This window comes from Cucurbita maxima, unplaced genomic scaffold (assembly GCF_002738345.1).
Source record: "Cucurbita maxima cultivar Rimu unplaced genomic scaffold, Cmax_1.0 Cma_Scf00036, whole genome shotgun sequence".
Classification (NCBI taxonomy): Eukaryota; Viridiplantae; Streptophyta; class Magnoliopsida; order Cucurbitales; family Cucurbitaceae; genus Cucurbita; species Cucurbita maxima.
This window is the reverse complement of record NW_019272052.1, coordinates 2,178,347-2,203,999: the sequence shown is the minus strand read 5'-3', so window position 1 is coordinate 2,203,999 and position 25,653 is coordinate 2,178,347. Positions and strand designations below refer to the sequence as shown.

Below are 25,653 nucleotides of genomic sequence, written 5' to 3'. Positions count from 1 at the left end.
TATATTTGGTTAATATTTCATTTTAAGGTTGCTTGTATTCTATTTAAATGTAGATCCCTTTAGTTGCTTGTAACTTTAGATCTCACTGGTTGCTGCTTCTAACTTTAGAGCCCTGTTTGATTCCTTCGTAAACAACTATTTTATTTTTCAATTGAGATGGGAGAATTCCTTAACTGGCAAACTGATGAATAACATCAACGTATATTGTCTCCTGCTTAGACTGATAAATCCCATAAAAATTACTATATCCTCTATCGAAAGAGGAGAGATAAATCTGGAGATGCTGATAGTTCCCAAGGAGTTCCAGTTTCATAAAGAATTCTTAAAAGGGGGAATATTTATTATCGAACCTGTTCGTCTGTCTGTAGAAAATGATGGACAATTTATTATGTCTCAAACCATAGGTATTTCATTAGTTCATAAGAATAAGTACCAAATAGTTTGTTGTTTGTAACTTTAGATCCTTATCCTTACTTGTTGTAAGGTTAATAAAAATTGAATTTAGATCCCGCGATTACTTTTGATCCCACCTATGTTTGTTGCATTTTTTGGTCCCACCTATGTTTCTCGTTCTTAATAAAAAGTAAAATGACTTTTTAAAATAAGATTTAAAAAATTTTGTTTTTGCATATAGAGTTTTGAAATTTATGTTTAATTAGTTTACACTATTTTTAAGGACCACATAAGAAAAGGAAGGAAATTAATTTCTTCTATAACTAAGTTTCTACAATATATTTGGGATATAAATTTTATTTTAGGCTTAAAAAAGTGGTGAATTTTTTTTTTTTAAACTTATTAATAAAGTTTTTATTATTTTAGAACTCGACTCAAATTGTATGTCATTGTATCAATAAAATTAGCTACGATATAATTTGAGATATAATCTTAGAACTTTGAATGTGATATAATGCTTTAGAACTTTCAACTCAGATCAAATCGTATGTTATGTAATGCTTCAAAACTTTAGAACTTTGATCAAAACTTTAGAACTATAAGGTGAGAACTTTGAGAGAAGTTAACCCAAGAGATAAGGATGTTTATGATCAACCATCACATCTTACTAAGTTCTAGTCCTATGAAATTCTTATGGAAAGAAGAGCAATACATCTGTGCCAAGAACAATGATGCCTCGTCAGTTTTGATCAGACGCTTGGCTTTCTTTGAGAAAATGATACAAAATAATTGTCAGTTGTGCAGATTGTGTGGCCCAGAGATTCCAGATTTTTGGAAACAAATTCCATTAACCACAAATGCCAAAGGGCTGTAGCAAACAAATCAACCGAACAGCTAATCAACAAGGCGTTGCAATTAGCGTAACAATTTTGGTGGACATAAGATTGATGATTAATTCACAAAGATGATATTCGAGTTAGTGTTCATCATCAATCCAAGCCTTGGAAATCAACAGAAACCATCAGAGCAAATTCGATTTAAAGGGTAACTAGTTACTACAACTACTTACAACAAACGCAACCACTATACTTGTTATTACAGCTATTTAGTATTTACTTCTACGTCATATTGGGATTAGATTTGGTTTACCTTTCTTAGGCACTTGATCGAGCAGAGTTCTTGAATCTGTTCTTGTTCTAATAACTATGCTTCAAGCCGAGTCCGTGCTTGCCGCGGACGCATCCAGGCTTGGTGAACAAAAACGGCGATCTCTTCGAATTATACATCCTCGTAAATCCTCTTTTCCCCAATTTCCTCATCCGCTGCCGTCCGAGTTTGTCGCTGACAGACCACGGAACGAGTTCATCGTCCAAATCTAACTCATCTTCATCATCGTCGTCGTCGCCGTCGTCTTTGTCGGTTTCATCCTCCTCCGCATCGTTGTAACCGTACGCAAAACCGTCCTCCGCGTGATTCTGAAGGAAATAAACATCTTCCAAAGGATCAAAGATCCGATCCTCTGCAAGAGAAATCGGCATGATTCTGAAGGAAATAAACATCTTCCAAAGGATCAAAGATCCGATCCTCTGCAAGAGAAATCGGCACCACGACAACAGGAGAAATCATTTCTAGGAGATCTTCAGGAATTCGAGCAACGACACAGCAGTTTTTACCCTCTTTTTCGCCTCCATTTCCGTCCATTTCTGAATCGGCATCAGAAGCATTGAGGAACTCCCAGTTCGAAAGGCGTTCGACATCTTCCACAAATTCATACTCGAAATCATCGTAAAAATGAAATTCCACAGACGATGAGGAAGAAGAAGATGATGACGAAGCTCCAGACATGGCCTCCATTATCGCTCTGTGAAATTGATTCGAGAATTGGTGGTTGTTTTGTTTTACAGTTTCTTCCTTCTTTTGTTCCAGCGGAATATATAAAGGGGTAGAAATTATGAGGTGTCAAAACGTGCTCACGTGCCTGACGTGCAGTGTCCAATGAGAGAACGCCACGTAGCCACACTATGTTACGAACTCGGCTTGTGCGCCAAGCTTCCGTGCGGACTACGCTTGGTTTGCGGATTAGTCCTTTTTGCGAAATTTCCTTCGCCTCGGGGGTTTTTAACTTTTTATTATTATTATTATTATTATTTATTTATTTATTTATTATTATTCTTCTTTTTGGTACAATAATTGGAATCTTTATGTTTTGAAAAATTAATGTATTTCTTTTTTAAATAAAGTTATGTTGGATATAAAGCTTACTCTCTAATGCATTTATTTCAATTTAATCCCTAATATTTCTTTTCTTTTTTTATAATTTTAATTTTAGTTCATCTACGAGAATAAAATTACAAAAATTTTTGGAAAACGACTCAAAAAATTATCTTCCTGGTTTATCATTCATTAGTCGAGCAATTAAATTAAAAGGTATTATAACATAAATGGTTATTTTCTTTTAAATGAAAGGAACTAAATTGAAACAAGACTAAAATATTAGAGAGCCTAAAAGTAATTATATTTTTCATTCTAAGTTTTGACAGCAAGAAAACTGAACTGTTATTGAATCGCTTGTATCAAAAGATTGAACAAACGAGCGAAACTCATTCCCAAGGTGTGATGGGCGGTGTGTACAAGACCTGGGTACATATTGACCGTTGACCTCTTTTCCAAATGAACCGAACCTCAATAGCACATTCAGAATAGAGATATGGCCAACTCTCTAGGTTGCACACCCCCTTTATCTCGTTCTATTCGTGCAGCCGCCGACAATGGACTTACTTACCTTGCTTGTGGACCATCAGCTGAGCTTACAAAACAAGTAGAAAAACAATATACCGTTGTTCTATACCCGGTTCAACAGCTCAAAGTTTGTTTGCTAGAGATACGATGAAACGAAGAGAGATCTACTGATAAGGCGGTTGAGCCTCTTGGTAACAACATTTCTCTTCTGTACCAAAACCATATGTCTTGGTTTGGGACCCAGAAGTGTAACACCATCAGAAAAATAGAATAATAACTAAATAAAAAAGTATAATTCAAAATGCATGGCCATAATTAAAAACTCTTTATTTCTTTATATAAAACACGTATATTAATTTCATTCGGATATCAATAGTCAGCAATGGATGGCAAAACGGATCTTGAATTTAAGGAAAGTAAGACAAGAATAAGGGCTTTGAGTGGAGCAAGAGGAAGAATTGAATGGAAAAGTAAATGGTTGAACCTTGAAGGTTAAGTTCTACCCTCCATAAACACGACGACGCCTGTACCAAACGAGACGTATTAACCTTGAAAATGCTTTACTTTCTAAAACCCCTCACGAGGTTCCCGATTGGATCTTAACCTTAGTCAAGTTAAATCTCTAAGGAGACCGTCACAATGTAACTTGTAGTTTTGCATTGTAAGACGTACGAGAAAGAAACTGCAGAAACACCTCAAACTTGTATTCAATCGTTATTAAGAGACATGCAAACTTTTGAACCTACGTTTAATGGTCGCTAAGAGACAGTACTTTCTAAAAACCCCCCACGAGGTTCCCGGTTGAAGCTTAACCTGAGTCAAGTTAAATCTCTATCTCTCAATCGAGGAGACAGTCACAATGCAACTTGTAGTTTTGCCCGAGTAGATGTATGAGAAAGAAACTGCAAAAGCACCTCAAACTTGTATTCAATAGTTATTAAGAGATACGTAAACTTTCGAACCTACGTTCAATGGTCACTAAGAGACAGCCACGTCGTAGCGATCTTACGAGCTTATTGTGCTAACAAATGCAAGTGATGATATGATTGAAATATAAACAGTATCATGAAATGATTTACAGCACTAGAATACTACCAAAGTTTTTTTGGGTAACCAGTGACCAGTTTCTCCATAAAACCTATGAGCAAAAGTATCACAAATGGCATTGTTTGGGGTTTATCAGACCAGTTTCTCTGCAAAAAAGCAACTGATAAAAAGGAGAAGCTTCATACAATACACAACGGATAGATATAACAAATATAGAATGTTACATTTTCCCTCAGATCAAAACTCGATTTCAATATGGAAATAATCGGATTTACGAAACAACTTCTAATATTTGTATCGTAAACACGTGCATACAAAATAATCTAATCGATGTAGGTCTATGAACAACTTAACAAAGAATAGCGACAGTCAAAATTCATGAATTTCTGAATATCATATTTAACTAAACAGAGGTTGAAAAGAAACAGAATCAAGGGAAAGGAGATAGTAAACCAGACCTTGCATTAGAAGTTTACTCCGCTTTGATGGCTTCGTAACTTTCGATTGAAATACCTTTGGCTGCAAAGGCGAGTTCAGGTAATGGCTGTAAACAGTCTCGATCTAGCGGTATAATCATCGAATCTGGGAAGAAGAGCAGAGTAATCCAGATGCATCTGCCCCCACAGCAGCAAGATCACAAACAGTACAAAGCTGCCCTTCCTGGCTAGGCACGAACCGGGTACTGCAGTATGGGCATGAGACATCTTTCTGTCCTCGATAAATTGGCACATGTGTAGCCCCACAGATCACAAAGGGGTTTCTAAAATCATAATTAAGCTTGGAAGCATCTGTCATGTTCCTCTCAGCAGCCTGCAGCACTTGCCTGGCTGCCTTTGCTTGGTTCTCGACAATGGGATTGGTTTCAAGCAGGCGCCTGGCGAAGTTACCTGCTGTAGCAAGGTTCTTAGCCTTAAAGCAGACAGTCATTGCATTCTGCAAGGCAAGTCTTAAATGTGGTAGCTGCAGATTGCAGTGAGTAAAATAGGCAGCGAGTTCCTGTTGGCGAATCGGATTGTCCTTAACTTCTCTCCTCTTGAGCTCCATTTGCAAACCTAATATATACTCTTTGACTATAATAATCAACTCCTTTACCTCGTCAACTTCTCTCTTTGACTCCACAATTATCAATGGTATTGTATGAATAATGCTAAGAAAAAGCTTCAGAGCTTCAGAGAATTTCCCAGTGGTTGTGGCCCTGTAACCAGCTTTAAGCTTCTCTTCCAACTGAGAGAAATTGAAAATGAGTGCAGGGGGGCCTCTTACATTTGGGCTTGCAGACTCGCTCCATCCCCGTTCGACTGCCAGGGTTATCACTGGAGCAGACGAAAATGCACAAAGATGGGAGTGGCTGCCACCATGAAGATTGAGGAACATTGATTTCAAGGGAGCGAAATTCTTTATTCCAAGTTGTCTGTTGAGCAACCGCATGGCAGTTTCAAAATTACCAGCAGCGGCATGCTCGGCAGCAAGAGATGACCTCTGGACCCAAATTTGGCTGACAGGCATGCCAGGAGTTGGAGCCACAAAAAATGAACGTGCACCAGCAGAAGCTTTAGAAGTTTCTGGTTCGGGAGGAAGCTCCAAGTCTTCAAGGTCCCAGCCACCATCTTCTTCATTTTCTTCAGCCACTTCACCATCTTCTAGAATTGCTGTAACGTCCCCATTTGGTAAACCATCAACTTCAACCATTTCCAGCTCCTCGCCCCAATCGCCATCGGCAGCCTCCTCTACTTCATCTGCAACACCTCTGCCAACAGTATCTAATCCACCTTCAAATATGCCTTTCATGACTCTCAGAAGAGGCCAATCACCACCACACATAACGGGAGAAGGGGGCATCAGGAGAGATGGTACTTTTCCCTCCGGCAAAGCTGGGACATCGTCTCCTAATTCAGCTGCAAGCCGTTCAGCAACATCGTGCAGTCCGTGAACTGAAGCTGTGACATAAGCAAGAGGCAAGTGACCAACATTCTCCAATATCTTAACACGCTCCCGGACATCACCAAGATATAAGGCATTGTGAAATTGGCCCATCACATCATTTTTAACTTCAGCAATCTTAAGCATCTTAGACAACTTGTTGATGTTACCGGTTATAAGATAAAGAAAAGACAACCTCTCGAAGTTTTTTGTCCTTTGATAGGCGTATTCGACAATTCCTGTGTTGCCTTGACGAAGAGCCTCAACACCCAATCTGTACCAGTGGTCTTTCTCATCAAGAGCAGTTGCTGAAGCAACTGCAATTTGAATGCTCCCACTCTCAAGAGCCAAATTAAACCGAGTTCTTTCGTCTTTCACAAAATGAAGAGCAACTTCAGGGAAACCCTTTTGTTGCAAATAACTAATCATTGCTTGTCCACAAAGCTGAGAGTTTTTAATCATGCTCATTACATGGTCGAATTTTTTCTTCAGAAGGGACAGCTTGAAGATATACTCCGTAGCATCGATAACTATGGTTTTGTTCTTTCCATCCCGATCCAAGCAGAAGATAGTATTGCCAGAAACCTTTGTGAGGTATATTGGGACATCAAGAGTTCTGATTATCCCACTATCTCCATTAGGCAGACAATATTTGATATGATTTAATGTCGTATAAATGAAAACACCATTATCATCCCATGCACCACTTTTCACACGGATTGTCTCATGAAGAGTGCACTGATGCACAAGCTTCTTGCTAGTAATGATAATGACATGTTTGCTAAGCAAAGCAACGCTTTCCATATCATTGGACCAGACAACATACTTTATAAACGGGGTTTGCAGGTCACCAAGAACAACTCTTTGCTGGAGATCAAATAAAACCACTCTATCCTCGGCTCTGCATAATAAGTTACCTGTTCCTGCATAGAATATTGCGTCTGCAGCAACAGGGAGGATACTCTTTTTAACGACTTCATTCTTGATATTCTTGATCAAGACTTGCATGTTACTTTTATCTAACACAGCAAACCTATTACGAGCCACAAAGACTGCTGATCCGCCAACACCCTTCTTGGCATCTTGTAGACTATCACCTCGACCAATGCTTTCATGAGGTATGGTATATAATTCATATGATCCACCATCCAGATCTGAGCAAATAAGAACAGTATTTTCTGTAGGGCTATACACTATTGTCCTTGGGCTCTGATTCGAGTTAATGGATCCAGGACGTCGAATTGGAATTACTTGAGTATCCCTTTGAGTTGAAAACTCATAGAACCGCAAAAACCGATCCTTGGTATACAATAGAGTATCTCCACTAATAACAAAAGCTGGTCGTTCTCTCCCCAACTTAAAGACAATCATGCCACTGTCATGACCAGCAGCCAATAGGTTCATCTCTGGATGAGCAGCAAGAATCCAGAACCGGTCGTGTTCACGACGAAATGTCTGGACACCAGTACGCTTTGTAACATCCCATACACGAATGCTTTTGTCCTCTGAATTGGATATGATCAAATCCTGTTTAGCATGGAACATAACACTTGAAACGTTATTCATGTGACCCCTCAATGTGTCCACTTCCCAAGCTTTTGTGTCTGGAAAAAATAAACATTCAGCATTTAATAATTTTTAAAATCAAACTTATAGCACCGAAAAAAGAAGAGCCAGTTTATTCAACATTTCTTAGTGTGTAGAAATTTAGTTTTTGCATAAGAATATGGTGAAAAACAAATGAAATCTTAATTAGATAGAGACAATTAACAGCCCTATTATCATTAATTCAAGAAGCAGTTCAGATTACTTGTCTAGGATTTATAACAGAATTTCTTACCATCCAAGAGAATATTCTAACAAAAAGGAAAGTAAATGTATGAAGGCTAAATTTTTAAGTAGTTACCATTCATTCGCCACAACTTGACTTGCCGGTCGTCGGCTCCTGAGACAATCAAGGGCAAAGTTGGATGGAAAGAAGCCCAGTTGACCCCACGGTCATGACCGTCCAATACATATTTAACCACAGCATCAACACCTCCAAAAAGATCTGTATTCATCTGACTCAACCGCAAAATGTCATCAGCAGGGGACACTGACTTCTTTGTCAAGGCACTAATGTCCCAAACACGAACAGTCTGATCTAGGGAGGCAGACACGACAAGGTCATCCTTAGGGTGAAATGAAGCACACATAACATAATGATTGTGGCCAGTCAACACAGAAATGCAAGTACGAGACTGCCAGTTCCAAATTCGAATAGTTTGGTCATCACTGGCACTCACGATCCATGGAGACTCATGGTGAAATTGCACGGTGCGGATATAATCAAGGTGCCCAAGAAGAGTAAACAGGCATCGGTGCGTCTTATAGTTCCATACTTTAATTTTGTAATCATCACCTGCAAGACAGCTTTTTCAACTTACAACAAATTCCATTCTCACAAGAAGAGATGTAGCTATTTGCGTAATTCATAGTTACCATATTGCAGAAATGCAAGTATATAATCAAACTAAAGGTACCAAGAAAAACAGAATGAAACAATTCAACCATCTTCTACGACATTGACACTTCGCAACATTTTGCAAATACTTAACCATACTAGTGCTACAACTCAAATACAAAAAACAAATTCTTCTATAACTCAAAACACACATCATTAAGGAAGAGGTTTTGTTGGAAAGAGGGCAGTTGCAGATTAGATCTCTTAACCTCTGACACTGGAGGGTAGTCTTTAATTGGCCAAATACTACTCTGACATTGAAAAAGTCCGACCGTCAAATTGGTTATGAGCTTAAATGCTCGTGCATCTACAAACATTAGGATAAGATCCACGTTTTTGGAATCACTGAACACACTACTGACCCCCTAGAAAGAGAACACCGGGATCTACCAAAATACAATGCAATAACGAACCAACTGGAACACGACCAAAATTTTCCATTAAACACTACATCCATGTGAAATTTAGATACTTTTGTGTTCAAGAGAGTGGAATAATATGAGATTCATTATATTATTAAAGGTCCAAGATGAAAGAAGATTGAAAAACAAATGTGTACCTCCGGAAACAAACAACGGCTGAGATTTATGAAAATGAACACCACGAACAGGCCCATCATGTTCGTCAAATCTATCAATAAGAGTACCCATCCGGTAGTCCCATAGCTGGATCACACCACTGTGAAGACTCGCCAGGATCCATGGCCTCTTACAGTGGAAACTCAGCCCCTTCACTCTATTACTCTTCGTCTCAAACTTCGTCAGCATCTTGTCCGAACACAAAATGCCAAACCTCTCTACAAAATAATTTGCCTCAAAACCAATAAAACAGCAGAACTATAAATACAAACTCTCCACCTACCAAAAAGGACCAAATCAAACATTTCCATTTTCCTTCAAAATAAAAATAAAAATAATAATAATAATAATAAAATAAAAAATATAAAAAACTTAATAATTAAGTAACAATCAACATAAATTACACTACCAAATAACTAGAGAACAAAATCAACATTCTTCAAGATTAAGAGAAGAAAGAAAAAAAAACCCAAGTCGGGAGCTCCAACATTTCCCCGTAAAATTCACGACCATTTCGTATAAAAACCAAAGAAAATCATGCCCAGAACAAGCAAAACGAGCGGGAGAGAAAGGGGAGGAAGGATCTAACAGCGAAAAAAGACGAAACAGAAAACAAAAAACTGTACATTTTGAGCAAGTGCGTTACCTCAGATCTGACGAGTATGAAGGGGGATCGAGCAAACTGAAAGTTGCAGCCGATCACCGGAAGAACATATTACAAAAACAAAGATAAAGAGAGAGAGTGGTAGATCGAAAGGAAAAAGCGGGAAGCAAATGGTGGGAGGATTCTCAAAGAGATGGATCTGGATTCGGGCCTGGTTTTGATCTCTCTCAGTATAATCAGAGAGAAGGTGGAAGTGAAAGAAGACAAAATTTTGTTAAGTTAAGAGGGTCTCAAACCCAATTTCTGAATTTTCAAGGGATCAAAAAAAAATATACATGTATATATTTTATAGTTTTTTTAGTTAAATGTTTTTTTTTTAATCTAAGGTTAGAAGGCATACGTAGTTGACTATTCACGCGAGAACGAATAAACTAAACTTAACAATCGCAAATCCGCTAACAACAACCCAACCCAGACCACAAACATTGAGTTGATTAGATATTTTGCGAGTTTAGATTGAATTAAATTTCAAAAAATTGAAAATTCAAATTCTGTAGCAGATTATCAACCCGACCAACTTGAAAATAAGGTTAGGACTCAACCAAACTTATAAATATTAGAAATATCTGTAATTAGTCGATGATAAATTGTATGTTTGATATTTTAGCTTTATAAGATTTTAGTTATTAATGTAAATCTACCCCGAAAAATTGGAGTTGGGTTGGATTCGATTCGATTGAGCTGGAGTTATTTAGTCCCCCAATTAACTCATCCAAAATATTGATTTCTTCGACAAAACTCAATCCAACTCTTACCGACCCTATATTATAAGTAAAATAAAAAATTAATTGAGTTTTGTGTTGAACCTATCATACATATTTTTAATTATAATTTTATATTTAATAGTCATTTAATTTTTAATGCAATTAAAAAATATATTTCATCAATTAAACATTTATTAAATCCAAAATTAAAAATTTTTAAACATAAAACAAGAATTTATTTTAGAAATTTAAACGTCCATTAAATAACTAAATTAAAAAAATTAAGAGTATAAGACCCTTAAATTATTAAAAAAAAAAAACATATATATATTAGAAACAGGGAAAATTATGAGTCATTACATAATGCTATGTATGACATGACTTCAATCCAAAGAAAAGCCTTAACAAACGATGAACAGTTCCGATGTATACTCGACACATGAACAGTGTGAACACTAGATCCCTCAGTCATTCTAGCAACCAAACAAAAACGAAAGTATCAAAAATCGAGCAGAAACCTCTATAAAACAAACGATCAACTCAGTTCATCTAAGTATACTCAACACATCAATAGTTCCGATGCCAGTTAACTCACAATTGCTTAACCGACGCGAGATGTAGATCACCTCGGTAATATCAACAACCAAAAGAAAACAGAAGGAGAAAAGGAAGAAGATCAAAACACGAGAAGCAATCTCGATAAAAATATACGCAAATGATATAAGACAAACGCACGATTCAGTTCACCGATGCGAAAACTAGATCAACTCGACAATCGCGACAACCAAAGTAACAACAGGAGAATAAATGAACAGGAATGTCACAAAAACAACCAGAATCGTCGATAAATTGAACGCAAAAGATAGATAAACGAGAGAGGTAGAAGAAATACCAGGCGGTAAGAAGATGAAGTAGAAGAAATGCGAGAGAATGGAGCAGGAGAGAGCAAGACGGGCGCCATTGAAGTGAAGGAAGCTGTGAGAAGAGTAGCGGGAGAGAGCGCTAACCACCCGCCATTAACTCCACCCAAATCCATTGCTCGAGTGATTGTGCGCTATGTACCTGATGCCATTGAGAATCGAGAAATTAGGGTCCAAAGGTTCAGTCCCGCTCTAAGCCCAGCTCATCTTCCTGGATGAATTTATTTAAAAAAATAAAAAAATAAAAAAATAAAGGTTATCGGAGACTTAGAGCATGAGCTCTCGTGGTTTTGCTTTCCGCTTCCTTCAAAAGGCTTCACACCAATAAAAAGAGTATTCATTAATTATAAACTCATGATCATTCCTTAAATTAGCCGATGTGAGACTTTCATCATCCAATAATTGTGTCTAAGTTGGAGGCAGTTTGATACGAGTAGAACGTTAGAGTGAAACTGATGTATCGGGTGAGATAGGATTAGAATTAGTGAGTGAATATGGAGAAGGTACAGAGAACGAAAGATACGACGAAGTGGTAGGGGAAGGAATAGAAGGTCGGATAGGACTAAAATAAATGTTTATTTTTTAAATTTTGTTTTAAGTTTTAAGAATAAATTTTTAAATATTTTTAAATATTTTTAAATTTTAAAAATAATATTAAAATTTAAAAATAGTAACATAACATGTGAGCTATAGTTGATAAGATATACAATCCATCCAAGTTGGTATTAATATGTCACGTTACAATTATCCATTTTAATAATGTAATGTTTGCATCTATGTCGTAAGTTGGTATTAATATGTCACGTTACAATTATCCATTTTAATAATGTAATGTTTGCATCTATGTCGTCCTTATATTTATAATTTTATTATTTTGATTAGTATGATATGACACGTGTCACTTTGATAATTATATTTATAATTATAATAATAACAATAATAATATAAATAAATAAAGACACGTGTCACTTTGATAATTATATTTATAATTATAATAATAACAATAATAATATAAATAAATAAATAAAAGATAAAAAGGGACGTGAATTATAAATTTTTTGGGTTCGGTTCATTTTGGTTGTTAGAGTCTGCTTTAGCCTGCTATGTACCGTCGTCCTCTTCACGGTTTTAAATGTATCTATTAAGGATCTCGTTCCCTTCTCAAACCAATGTGAGATCTCACAATTCACTCCTTTAGAGCCCCAATGTCCTCACTGACACACCGTCCAGTGTATGGATTTAATATCATTTGTAACAGTCCAGTGTAAAAAGGGACGTGAATTATAAATTTTTTGGGTTCGGTTCATTTTGGTTGTTAGAGTCTGCTTTAGCCCGTTATGTATCGTCGTCCTCTTCACGATTTTAAATGTATCTATTAAGGATCTCGTTCCCCTCTCAAACCAATGTGAGATCTCACAATTCACTCCTTTGGAGCCTCAATGTTCTCACTGACACACCGTCCAGTGTATGGATTTAATATCATTTGTAACAGTCCAGTGTAAAAAGGGACGTGAATTATAAATTTTTTGGGTTCGGTTCATTTTGGTTGTTAGAGTATGCTTTAGCCCGCTATGTACCGTCGTCCTCTTCACGGTTTTAAATGTATCTATTAAGGATCTCGTTCCTCTCTCAAACCAATGTGAGATCTCACAATTCACTCCTTTGGAGCCCCAATGTCCTCACTGACACACCGTCCAGTGTATGGATTTAATATCATTTGTAACAGTCCAGTGTAAAAGGGGACGTGAATTATAAATTTTTTGGGTTCGGTTCATTTTGGTTGTTAGAGTCTGCTTTAGCCCGCTATGTACCGTCGTCCTCTTCACGGTTTTAAATGTATCTATTAAGGATCTCGTTCCTCTCTCAAACCAATGTGAGATCTCACAATTCACTCCTTTAGAGCCCCAATGTCCTCACTGACACACCGTCCAGTGTATGGATTTAATATCATTTGTAACAGTCCAGTGTAAAAGGGGACGTGAATTATAAATTTTTTGGGTTCGGTTCATTTTGGTTGTTAGAGTCTGCTTTAGCCCGCTATGTACCATCGTCCTCCTCACGGTTTTAAATATATCTATTAAGGATCTCGTTCCCCTCTCAAACCAATGTGGGATCTCACAATTCACTCCTTTGGAGCCTCAATGTCCTCACTGACACACCGTCCAGTGTATGAATTTAATATCATTTGTAACAGTTCAAGCTCACCGCTAGTAGATATTTACTTTGACTCGTTACATATTATTGTCACCCTCGCGATTTTAAAACACGTTTACTAATGAAAGGTTTTCAAACCAAATTTATAACGTTTTTATTAATTTGAATCAAAAGCTCAACCGAGCCACATAATTCGGTTGAGTTGATTGAATTTTTCAGGTTATTAAGTTTTTTTTTTTTTTTAATACTTCCAATAAAAAACTTCAACTAGTTTTTATTAATAACAGAGAGGAACGAGCCCACTTGCCATAATTATGACTTATGAGTTGAACTATACTCGAGTCTACAATTTTTTTTTTAATTTTTTAATATTCACAAATCTTGAAAATGAAGCCGAAACTTGTACGTACCTCAATGAAAATATTGGTACCTTAACAACATTGAATTGCCAATCCTAGCAAGTAGCTATCGTAGCGTTTAAAATCCAACCACCACGAGATTTAAATATTCAAACTAATCGAATTGTACCTGAAGTAAGCTGTCTTGTCTTTTTAAACATTGATTATAATTTAAAATGGTGACGTATGAAGGAGTCCACTTGTATACGTTATGATCAACGAGTTGAACTATATTCAAGTCTATGACTCTTTTCACTGTTTTTTAAAGTCGTCAATCAAAATGTTGGCACATTTACAAGTAGTTGTCTCGGGTTTAAAATCCAACCGCTATGAAATTTGAATCTATCTCCTTATAGTCTTTCTAAAGTTTTTTTGGGTATATGTCCCGATAATCACTACATCAAACAATGGGATTTTTTTTTTTCTCAACATATTTGAACGGACTATATCTAAGGCATTTCTAATCAAGAAATTCATCGCAATCTAATAGACTATTTTGTATTGTCAAATGTATGAGAAACGGTAAAAATATTTTAAATTTGTACAGAAAAATGTTTCACAAACTAAAAAAACAATTACGACGTATAATTGGTCACTTAAAAGGGTCAGGTTAATTTAGGGGTGTACATGGTCCTAGTTGGGTTGGGTTAAGAGATTTTTTTTTACCCAACTCAAAATTCGGTCAACCCAACCCAACCAAAAAATTTTCAGGGTTGGGTTATCGATCAATTTTTTTTTTTAAGTTTTATTTATCTACAGTTTATAATTATTCAGATACAATCTTAGATAAAATATATTAAAAGTTTACAAACAAACACAAATCGATCTATAATTATTCACATTAAAAAAATCAATAAACATCAACGAGCGAAAATTGTAACATAGTACTTTGTGTTAAATATTTGATAACTAGAAAAATCTGATCAACCCGGTACAATTTAGAAGAATTTGAACAACTCAACCTAATTCAATCCAACCCGTAATTATAAACTCATTTGGGTTAGATTAAACTTAAATAAATGGTAATTATTTTGTTAAAAAAAATTTAACTATTTAAAAGTAATTTTTTAAAATATATATTAAAATTGAGTCGTAAATATTATTAATTATTATAAATAGATAAATAGATATTATATGAATTAATATTTTACTTTTATTAAAATTTTAATTTTAATTTTAAAATCAACCCGAAAAAATTTAATAATTAAATTAAATTAACGAGAATTATTTAATTTTTTTTTTTAAAAATTACAAATGAAACAATTTGATTGGATTAAAAAAAATGTGAATCAGGCTCAAACCTAACCCACCTGTACCTCTATTAATTAGAACAATAATAGAGTTATTAAAAAAATAATGGCAAAAAAAATTGAAATTATTTAGGAAAATAATTTTTTTTTTTTAATTTTAAAATTTTATTGGAATAAAATATATATATATATATATATATATATATATATATATATATATATATATATATATATATATATATATATATATTTTAATTAAGGCTATATAGGAGAGCCCAAGTTGGGTTTGCCCCCCACCACTTGCATCTCCTTTAAAAGAAATCACAGTAGAAAGAGAAAGGAAGAGAGAGAAGGGGGCCATGGCCGATTTTTCTAGAGCTTTTCTTAAATGGTCAGAGAACAATAAAGAGCTTTAATCCTAGCTGTTGTTCTTGTCCAGTAATGGCCGAGAGCCCATAATACTTTGTCTCCATCTTCCGCTTTAAATCCACCTCTCTTTCAACCCTCAGAATTTTCAGATAGCGAAAAGGCAGGCAGGCACAGAGAGAGAGAGAGAGAGAGAGGTGAAATCGAGCCACAAGATTCTGTTCGGTTTTTTATTTCTTTCTGTTGAAGAAAGAATCATGAAGATCCGTTGCGATGTTTGTGATCAGGCTGAGGCCTCTGTTTTTTGTTATGCTGATGAAGCCGCTCTTTGCCATGGCTGCGATCTCCATGTTCACCGCGCCAACAAGCTCGCTGGAAAGCACTCACGATTCTCCTTAATTCAGCCGATCAAAAAGGATTCTCCTCGTTGCGATATCTGTCAGGTAATTTTGATTCTGGAAAATGTTTATGTTTTGAATTTTGAGGTTTTTGTGAAATCGAATCGGTGTTGAAGAGAATCTTTGCGTTTTTTTGTACCTTCTTGGAAATATCTGCTTTGTTTCGTCTGTTTCTGATATCCTTCGTTTCGTCGATTTGTGGAGTTGGAATAATTTGGCGATCGTTGATTCGGTGTCAGAAGGAGAGGATTCTTACAGAATTTGATTTCATTTGCAGGAACGTCGCGCGCTCGTTTTCTGTCAACAAGATAGGGCAATTATTTGCAGAGAATGCGACATTTCGATCCACGAAACGAACGAACATACGCAGAAGCATAGTCGATTTCTTCTCACAGGTGTGAAGCTTTCTTCGACTTGTTTTTCGTCCCAAACATCTTCGTCCTCCCATGGCTGCGATGCGGCCATGGATGTTAAAACTGGAAGCTCTCACGCTTGCAGCAAGAGGCCTAAAATGGCCGTGAAGGCAATCAGCTCTCATTCCGCTGAAAAAGCTGCTCCATCGACAAGTAATTACAAGGTCGAAGACGGCCAAGCAAGCGACGGCGGTTCCTTCTCGACGAGCAGCATATCGGAATATTTGGAGACATTGCCGGAATGGTGCTTGGAGGAATTTCTCGATCCTTCCGCCGTTGCCAATCACTTCTGTAAGGTTCGCAGTACACCCTCGGTGTAGAGTGAAAGTAATTTCACGAACCTCCATGTTTGCTTGCTTCACACTTCTTCCTCTTCTTCTCTCATTCTAATGGTTCCTTCTTTGGATCGGTACAGCTTAATGCATTTGCGAATCAGAATCTGGAGAGCCAGCAAGAATCGTTAGGCACCGTCAGATTTGGCAACACCTCGAAATTTTTTGGTAAATTTTCTCAAACTACATCTTGGAATGGAGCTAAAATCTCCATGAAAACTTGTAAAGATGAAAAAATGGCACGGTTGCTGATCAGATCATCAGCAGCTTCGGATCTGAAACAAATCTGGTAAATTTTTAACTGGTTATGATGAGATTGGAATCGAAATCAATTTGTTTGTTTGGTTTGATTTGGCAACTAAACAACTTATTTTTTATTGGGGACATTCCCAGATTATTATTTTAGGCCAAATATATTTTTGGTCCATCAAATTTAATTCGAAATGGTTTAGTTGAATAATAATAATAATAATAATAATAATAAAAGATTTGGCAGTTATCATTTTTATTAGTTTTATTTACATAAATTTTTTAATGAGTTAGGTTAATTATTTAATTATTATTTTTATTTCAATTATAAACGGAACTTTAGAATTAAAACTTCTAGTATTTTTAAGCTCCTAGACTTTCTTTTTACGTAAATTAATTTAAAAAATTAACTAACATAGATATAAATTTAAATTTTTTTGCCGTGAATAATGTCCTTATATCCATACATTTCTGTGTAAATACATGGACTTTTTTTATTTTTTATTTTTGGGTTCAGTCAGGTTTCTCAACTCCATATCCCTTTCCTTACATCTAATCTTCTTTATATCCAACATTCTCCCCTCTAACCAACGAAACCGACGACCACCGCTGTCGCTTTGAAACCCTTTAGCATGTTAAGGATTGTTGTGAGAAGAGTCAGACGAATTAAGAGGTTATGGATTTTTAAGGAAATCGATGAAAGTAAAATTACGAGAGCTTATGATAAAAGTCGACAATATCATACCATTGAATGTTTGTAATTCCTAACCCCACAACGATGATGATAATAATAATAATCATTCTCAATAGATTAAAACTGTATTTTGCCTTATTATTCTTTTGTCTTTTTATAATTTATTTCGAGAGTTTGTTTTTGAGTTTGAGCGCTTATTTCAATTTTTTCAAACTAAATTAAATATTTTTGTTTATTACTCACCATAAAATATTTTATTGGAAGCATCATCATTCTTAGTTAATCATGAATAAAAATAGTAAAAATTTTAACATTTTACTTTTTACTCTTACACAACTATAAATTTTATATTGGTTATGGAGAATAAAATAATCTTATAAGAGTATGGAAACCTCCCCTTAACAGACATGTTTTAAAACTTGAAAGCTCGATAAAGGAAGCTCACAAAAGACAGTAACGGCTAGCGGTAGGCTTGAACTTAGGCCGACCAAACCCGTTAAAAAGTTTCTAAATTAAAATAAAAATTCTACTAACTACAAATACAAAATAGAATATAACTTAATACATCAAAACATAAATGAGCTTTTTTTATAAATAAAAAAAAAAAAAGAAAAGAAAAGAAAGAAAGATAAAAAAGTCTTTTAATTCTATTGACCATTGAATAGTACAGCAACAAGAAACTAGTACAGGAAACATAGCTCTGAGGGTTAGTTAAGGTCAGAATGAAATATTTACCAGAAAAAGCGAACTTCAGAGAAGAACTCAGAAGAAGATAACAAATCTAATTTCCATTATTTTATTATTATAAGTTTTATTTTCTTTTATTAATACATACAAAGAACAAAGCCAGACATTTATTAAGTTGCATTAAATGCTTACTTTTAGAAATTCCCAACAATATTCCAGAACAAAGCCAGACATTTATTAAGTTGCATTAAATGCTTACTTTTAGAAATTCCCAACAATATTCCAGCAAGCTGCAGCCGTATGTTGTTCATTCCTTAAATTTCCAATCTCTCTTTATTTTTATCCTTATCTCTCTCTCTCTCTAGAATGTCCGTATAAAACGACATCGTTTAATGACAGCCTTGAATAAATATTATCTCTCTCTCTCTCTAGAATGTCCGTATAAAACGACATCGTTTAATGACAGCCTTGAATAAATATTAAGATAGTAGTAGAAGGAAGGAATATTGTGCAAGAAAACAAAAACAAACCCTTTTCCAAATCTGCATGAATTGAACAGGGACAGAGATCCACAAGGCAAAAGGTTCTACAAGCACAATGTTTCCAAATCTGCATGAATTGAACAGGGACAGAGATCCACAAGGCAAAAGGTTCTACAAGCACAATGCGACTGAATTAATGATATGCATATACATACATACATACATACATATATATATATATATATAGAAGGATGTTCTAGAGCCCTCTCCAGATATAAATTGGTAGTTTAAGTGAAACAACTAATCAAAGAAGATTTCCATGTTGAAATATGAAGTTCCTTAACTACTTCTGGTATTATTATTTTACATCTGTCAGAGACTTGGATCACAATAAATTAATTATGTACCTTTTTGTACAGTTGCATGTAAAGCAAATCAAATAGAAGAATCTAGTCCTCCGTCGCATTGTAGATTCAATATTGAATTCCTGCCAGTAAAACAGGCTTTGGGCTTTATTGATTATGATACAGGGAAGCGGTGAACCAGTGATTGATGGAATAGGAGAAGGGATAGAATGAATTTACCTTGTGGGGAAAGGCAGGCATGGAAGAACATGTCAAGAAGTAAATGCAAAGAGCCTATCTACAATCTTTGTCCGACAGATTGGACACTCAGAACAGGCAAGTGAACAAGATTTACATACTGCCAGTTTCAGAAATGCCAATAATTAGAATATCAAAATGTAGGAATTTTAAGAAGGTTTAAGAAAACTTACAACAAAAATGTCGACATGGAAGAAGAATTGCTGCAGTTGGCAATTCAAAACATACTTTACACGTGTGTGAATTCGTATCTACATTTTCTAGGCACTTCAGATCCTTTTCCTTCATCACTTGCATCCGTGCCTGAAAGGTAATCATCAACAAATCTTGTCAAAAACAAAAAATGTCAGATCCAACGTCGGTTGGAGAGAATGAAACTTTTTATAATGGTGTGAAAACCTCTCCCTAGCAAACGCGTTTTAAAAACCTTGAAGGGATGCCCGAAAGGGAAAGCCCATAAAGGACAATATCGGCTAGCCGTGGGCTTGGGTCGTTACAAATGGTATCAGAATCAGACACTGGGCAATGTGCCAACGAGGAGATCTCTGAAGGTGGATAGACATGAAGCGGTGTGTCAGTAAGGACACTGGACCTCGAAGGGGGTGAATTTGGTGGGGTCCCACGTCGATTGGAGAAAGGAACAAGTGCCATCGAGGACGTTGTGCCCTAAAGGGGGTGGATTTTCAGATCTCACAACGGTTGGGGTGACCCTTTATAAGGGTGTGGAAACCTCTCCCTAGCAGACACGTTTTAAAATTCTTGAAGGAAAGTCCGAAAGGAAAAATCTAAAGAAAACAATATCTACTAACCGTGGGCTTGGGCTTGATGGGCTGTTACAAAAAATTTCACAAATATGTCAGTGATCTCTCTGCTGAAATTTCATACCTTTAGGCGAACAACCAGTGGTTCCTCCTCATGGGTTTCTTCAGATTTTTTCGAATCATCTACAGGATCAGCATCCTCTTTAAAGATGGTTATGGTTTCATTATCATCCGTCTTTGTATCGATATCATTTTCTGTTCCAGAATTCTGCCTTGCATCACTTTTAACATCTGAGATAGCTCCACCTCCGGCCTCTTTCTTCAACTTGGCAACCAGTACCCACATATTGGCTAAATCATTTTCAAGAGCCGCTTCTCTTTTCTTTGCCTCTTCCATTTTCTTTCGGTAATCATCTTCTAGGAGCTCCTTTTCAGCTAAAGCAGCCTCAAGGGCCTCCTCTCTTTGTTTCCTTGCGTGAAGTTCCATTTTTAAATCATCTGGATCAAGATTCCAAGATTCAAAATCATCACTGGTTGCTGCTGAAACATCAATAGACCGGCCAGAGAGCCTTCCCTTCCTTCCAGGTTTTGAACCATCAATGTACTTGCGGTTCCCACTGTGATTATTCTGTGTATTCTTAGAGTGAGCCAATTCTCGCGCACTCAATAACTCCTTTTCCAATTTTGCATTTTGTAAGGAGAGCTTCGTGACTTCAGCTGCCAAATTTTTCAACTCAACAGCAGCAGCAGAGGCTAGCTCCTTTGCGTAAGAAGCTTCTTCTGCCAGTTTTTGATTCTGTACATGCAACCCACTGATCTCTTCTGAAAAGTGAACTGATTCCAATTTCAGTTTCTCATTCTCTATCTCCTGCTTAAATAAACAATCTTCAGATCATCAAACACACAGCCATAGCTCTATGTTATAGAAAAATATCAAATATGTAAATAATTAGAAATACAAATCTACAGTAAACTGCAAAATGAACAAGCCATGTTGTAAAGAAGCATACAGCACAGCCCCTCATCCTTCAAAATTATTAGTGTTCTCATCCAATTATAGACAGGGATGCCATAGATGAAGCTTCAAGAATCAGTAATCTACAAAACTACTATAACCAAAAGTGAAAAGTCTTGCCTGAGATTGAATCTTTTTTTGAATTCTTCTACATATTTTTCTGGAAGACAATTTTCAGATGAAGTTGACATTTTATTGCTAGTAACTGAAGCCAATTGATGCTCTAAGAGTTCTACTTTCTCCTGTAATTCTCTGTTCTCTGCACACTGCCAGCAGACAAATATGGAAGCAAGTGATGTTCCAAAACTAAACGAGGGGGAACAAGGAGAAGGAAGCTTCTCAATAAGATCAATTGCTCGATAATTTTCCACTACAGGGATATTTTGAAAAGAGTGTACATGAATTGAATAGAGAACAGAGGTAGTAAAAACCTTATTAATTTAATTTAACAACATTGTATCAAAGTCCTAAAATTAATTTAACTCAGAAAACTTACCTCAAGCTCAAATTCCTTTTCACCGCACTGAGTCGTTAATCTTGTAACAGTCTGCAACCGACAAAAGCAGTAGAAAATTATTTTAAAAAATTCTAATATAAAAATAAGTTAAAACACTTGAAGGCAGGTCAATAAGCTCCAGGAAGCAGCACCTGCTGCATTTCAACCATCGATGCACTAGAAATTGAAGGCTCGCTACCCTCATTAATTCGTTGTTCCAAAGCTCTCATTTGCCTCTTTTTTTCTTGAATTTCTTGTTCTAAGTTCTGGATCTGGATGAAGGAACAGAGACATGATTAAAATATTGGCTTAAAAACCTTATGTCAACTTCTGGAGTCAATAAGATGCAGCAAAGAAAGAAAGCTCATGAATGACTATACTTGAACTTTAGAACCATCAGGATCATCAACAGACTGCTCAATCAAACGTTTCAGTGCGCTGGTTTCAAACGCAATCTCTTCAGCCAGCATCTTAACTTGCTCGACCAGTAGATCCATCTGATCTGACATTGTCATCTCCCCCTACATTACAATACAAACAATCATTTTAATACTCATATAGCTCATAACTCTAAGAAAACACAAAAACTTTCCTTAGGAAAAAAAAAACTGTAATAAGGAGGGGGCCCGACAAAAAACCAGCAAAAACCCTTGTGAGCTCCATAAATTAATATGATATAATCGAGTACTTTATAAATTGCTACTGTTTCGCTGAAGAGAATTGGAAAAAAAAAAAAAAAAAAAACTAAAACGCTAAACGCTATCAGTATGATATTTAATTGGTGAAGAGAAACTCATGTAGATGAAACACATCACAGAGAAATTATCTGAGCAAACAAGACTTGTGATAAGCTTTCGGTATGATAATCTGTTGTGCCAATAATTTACTCACGTTAGATGATCCAGTGATTGTACTATCAGCTGGTAAGAGTTCACCGTTCAACTGATCTGAGTGAACAATTGAAGATAGATCATTTTGATTCTCACTTCCGGAAAGTAACCCTTGGGTGACCTCAACCTTCTGAAAAAGAAAACTGAAAAATGAGCAACAGATCTATTGTTTTCAAACTAAAGTAAGAACTGCAAAAATTCAGTCACATAGAAATAGGAAAAGGAAGGCCACTTGACAAAAATATCTGGTTTGATGTTTTATTCTACACAAGTAACACAACTAATAATTTCATTGTAATCTTATCTAAATAGAAGCAGATTATGATGATAATTGTCGTTGCAAAAATGTATGGAGGAAGAACCACAGGTTCCCTTCACTGACAGTAAAATGTTTCATGAGCAAAATAAGACAATGTAAGATGAATGTGCATATGCATGTTTAAGAAAGCTTATAAAGAAAACTTACATCTTCAAAAGAAGATTTGTTCCTTTGATGACTAGGAACGTCACTCAAACATCCAGGAATAGAATTCTTAGAAGAGACAAGTATGAGTTTAGTCAGCCTCTGAATCCTACTCATGAGAGCAACCTTAGCTTCTTCCTCTTCTTCTAATCTTGATTGCATTTTCACTTGACCTTCTTCCAACTATTTAATGATAATAAGAATGACTTAGTGAAATAGAATTCTGGAAATAGTAATTGGGCCACCAAACATAAGCGAAGAAAACAAAAACCTGCTGCCTTAAATTCATTATCTCCTCATGATTAACACCAGCCAGCATCCCCCTCTTTAATTGATCAAGTTCTTGCTTGAGGATTGAAATTTCTGTCTGATACTTCTTTATCAAAGACTTTTCATCAATTATCTGAACATATAATAAAGAGGGAAGAAAAGTGTTAAAGCTTATGTGAACAACAGACATTTTCTTTTAACTTCATGTCGAAAAGAAACTTCAATCAACCTTATTGCGCGAGGCATAGATTTCAACTCGTTTGGCCCTGCTAGCAAACTTCAATGTATTGTGAGTTTCCTCCATGTTACTGGATGCAGGAGTTACAGTGCAAATAAGCTGGAGATAATTTGTATGTTAAACCAAAAAGTTGGAAAATTTCACTGCATAAATATTAATGGAAAGTAAAAGGGACAGCAGATGATAATAAATAAAAATGATTCATCAACAATTCCATTCACGAGAAGCACGGACTACAAAAAAGTTGTTTCTAANGGCATAGATTTCAACTCGTTTGGCCCTGCTAGCAAACTTCAATGTATTGTGAGTTTCCTCCATGTTACTGGATGCAGGAGTTACAGTGCAAATAAGCTGGAGATAATTTGTATGTTAAACCAAAAAGAAGTTGGAAAATTTCACTGCATAAATATTAATGGAAAGTAAAAGGGACAGCAGATGATAATAAATAAAAATGATTCATCAACAATTCCATTCACGAGAAGCACGGACTACAAAAAAGTTGTTTCTAAATCATATACTCACTGAAACGTGTCCATGCCCACTGAGTGAGGATTGAAGAAGACGGGTAAGCTTAGAATCTCGATAAGGAACATGGGATGCCTTTCCCTCGCTTAATTTCCCAATAACCTTCACAATGCAACAAAATATAAAAATTACTTCCACCTTGAGGTATCCGCTACATAGATACATTCTCATGAAAATTAAATTTATTCATAGACATTCCAATATCAACTACAATAAATGGATTGATGAAATAGATGAGATCCTAACCAACAGGCACGTAATAGCAGAAGAATAATGGATGGTGAAGCAAAACTTGGTTTTCTAAAGTAGGTTCAGAATCACACAAGTCCTAATTGTACGTTTATATTTGTTAGGGAAAAGCGCAAAAATATTTAATCAACACACAAAAGCCCTATAAAAAGGCACCTACTGTTCCAAGAGTCAAAAGGCTTTTGTTTATATAGGCTCCTTCCTTTCTCCTCAGTCCAGTAGTTTCGGTCTTTGAGCTCTCCGACCCAGCTAAATCTATCAAGTTCTGTAGCATGGAGTTAATATTAATGAGAATGACACATTAAAGTTCAACAGAACCACATATCAGAATGAAAAAGGCCCGTTCTTACAAGTTGAGAGAAGATGACACCGTCATACTCATCACCACGTGCACTACTTTCAATCATCTGCAAAAGCACACTTAGTTTAGAGAGGCCGAAGATGGAAAAGAATGCACAAGAGGATGAAAGCAACCACAAATCTGATAAGCATACACACCAGAACTTATCATAACCTGATAAGCATGCACACTTGCACCTACGTGTGTAGGTGTCTATTTGAATTTATGTACTTGGTTTGGGTATGCAAATTTTTATGTTTCTATGAATGTATTTATGTATTGATCACATACACATGAAGAAACCATATCTGGGTCCATGATATATGTATTTATGTACACATCACTCCATCCATTTGTGAATAATCTTGAACTTGGAATTCCTCAACTAATTGTTTCTAGCAAACAAATAATTTTTTTAAGTGGGGGGAAGGGACCCAAATTTCACATAGAGCTAGCACTGCAGGGACAAGTTTGTCAGTTTCGTGTTTTTAAATGCACTTCCAACAAGTTTCTAAGTGGTAACATAAAGAGGTGACACCTGGATTGCAGCAAGCAGTTTATATCATGGAAAACAAACCTCATTCTGATATAGAAAATAAAACCATAGCCAAGAAATGAACTAAAGAGCAAGCAATTGGATGCTCCACCAGCAAGGAAATGNCACTGAGTGAGGATTGAAGAAGACGGGTAAGCTTAGAATCTCGATAAGGAACATGGGATGCCTTTCCCTCGCTTAATTTCCCAATAACCTTCACAATGCAACAAAATATAAAAATTACTTCCACCTTTATTCATAGACATTCCAATATCAACTACAATAAATGGATTGATGAAATAGATGAGATCCTAACCAACAGGCACGTAATAGCAGAAGAATAATGGATGGTGAAGCAAAACTTGGTTTTCTAAAGTA

The 25,653-nt window shown here is 35.9% G+C and overlaps 3 protein-coding genes and 1 pseudogene across 4 annotated transcripts in view; 1 reads left to right on the top strand and 3 right to left on the bottom strand.

The window, feature by feature from the left end:
- Positions 1-1,112: 1,112 nt before the first annotated feature.
- LOC111468462 lies at positions 1,113-2,315 on the bottom strand. Its single transcript, XM_023113702.1, has 2 exons — positions 1,953-2,315; positions 1,113-1,885 (listed from the first exon to the last, which is right to left on the bottom strand). The coding sequence occupies exons 1-2, from the start codon at positions 2,245-2,247 to the stop codon at positions 1,590-1,592; spliced, it is 591 nt and encodes a 196-aa protein (XP_022969470.1). The 5' UTR covers positions 2,248-2,315; the 3' UTR covers positions 1,113-1,589.
- Positions 2,316-4,297: 1,982 nt separating this feature from the next.
- LOC111468459 (coatomer subunit alpha-2) lies at positions 4,298-11,560 on the bottom strand. Of its 2 annotated transcripts, none has more exons than XM_023113701.1 (4): positions 11,441-11,560; positions 9,162-9,398; positions 8,006-8,500; positions 4,298-7,703 (listed from the first exon to the last, which is right to left on the bottom strand). In XM_023113701.1, exons 2-4 carry the CDS (start codon positions 9,367-9,369, stop codon positions 4,753-4,755), a joined length of 3,654 nt encoding a protein of 1,217 aa, XP_022969469.1. In that variant the 5' UTR covers positions 9,370-9,398; positions 11,441-11,560; the 3' UTR covers positions 4,298-4,752. The 2 variants fall into 2 exon arrangements, with proteins under 2 accessions (XP_022969469.1, XP_022969468.1); XM_023113700.1 differs by lacking the exon at positions 11,441-11,560 and adding an exon at positions 9,827-10,106.
- A 3,995-nt stretch (positions 11,561-15,555) lies between these two features.
- LOC111468461 lies at positions 15,556-17,129 on the top strand (annotated as a pseudogene).
- Positions 17,130-18,849: 1,720 nt separating this feature from the next.
- The window catches only part of LOC111468078 (kinesin-like protein KIN-7M, chloroplastic), an 11,696-nt gene continuing 4,892 nt past the window's right edge, over positions 18,850-25,653 (bottom strand). The window contains exons 12-26 of the mRNA XM_023113126.1: positions 24,561-24,665; positions 24,149-24,253; positions 23,618-23,725; positions 23,390-23,521; positions 23,122-23,301; positions 22,657-22,785; positions 22,146-22,286; positions 21,918-22,037; positions 21,766-21,816; positions 21,390-21,443; positions 20,379-21,122; positions 19,667-19,796; positions 19,476-19,593; positions 19,299-19,378; positions 18,850-18,995 (exon numbers count right to left, since the gene is read on the bottom strand). Of these exons, the coding sequence (XP_022968894.1) occupies positions 19,508-19,593; positions 19,667-19,796; positions 20,379-21,122; positions 21,390-21,443; positions 21,766-21,816; positions 21,918-22,037; positions 22,146-22,286; positions 22,657-22,785; positions 23,122-23,301; positions 23,390-23,521; positions 23,618-23,725; positions 24,149-24,253; positions 24,561-24,665 (2,085 nt within the window). The 3' untranslated portion in view covers positions 18,850-18,995; positions 19,299-19,378; positions 19,476-19,507. The remainder of the gene's footprint in view (positions 18,996-19,298; positions 19,379-19,475; positions 19,594-19,666; positions 19,797-20,378; positions 21,123-21,389; positions 21,444-21,765; positions 21,817-21,917; positions 22,038-22,145; positions 22,287-22,656; positions 22,786-23,121; positions 23,302-23,389; positions 23,522-23,617; positions 23,726-24,148; positions 24,254-24,560; positions 24,666-25,653) is intronic.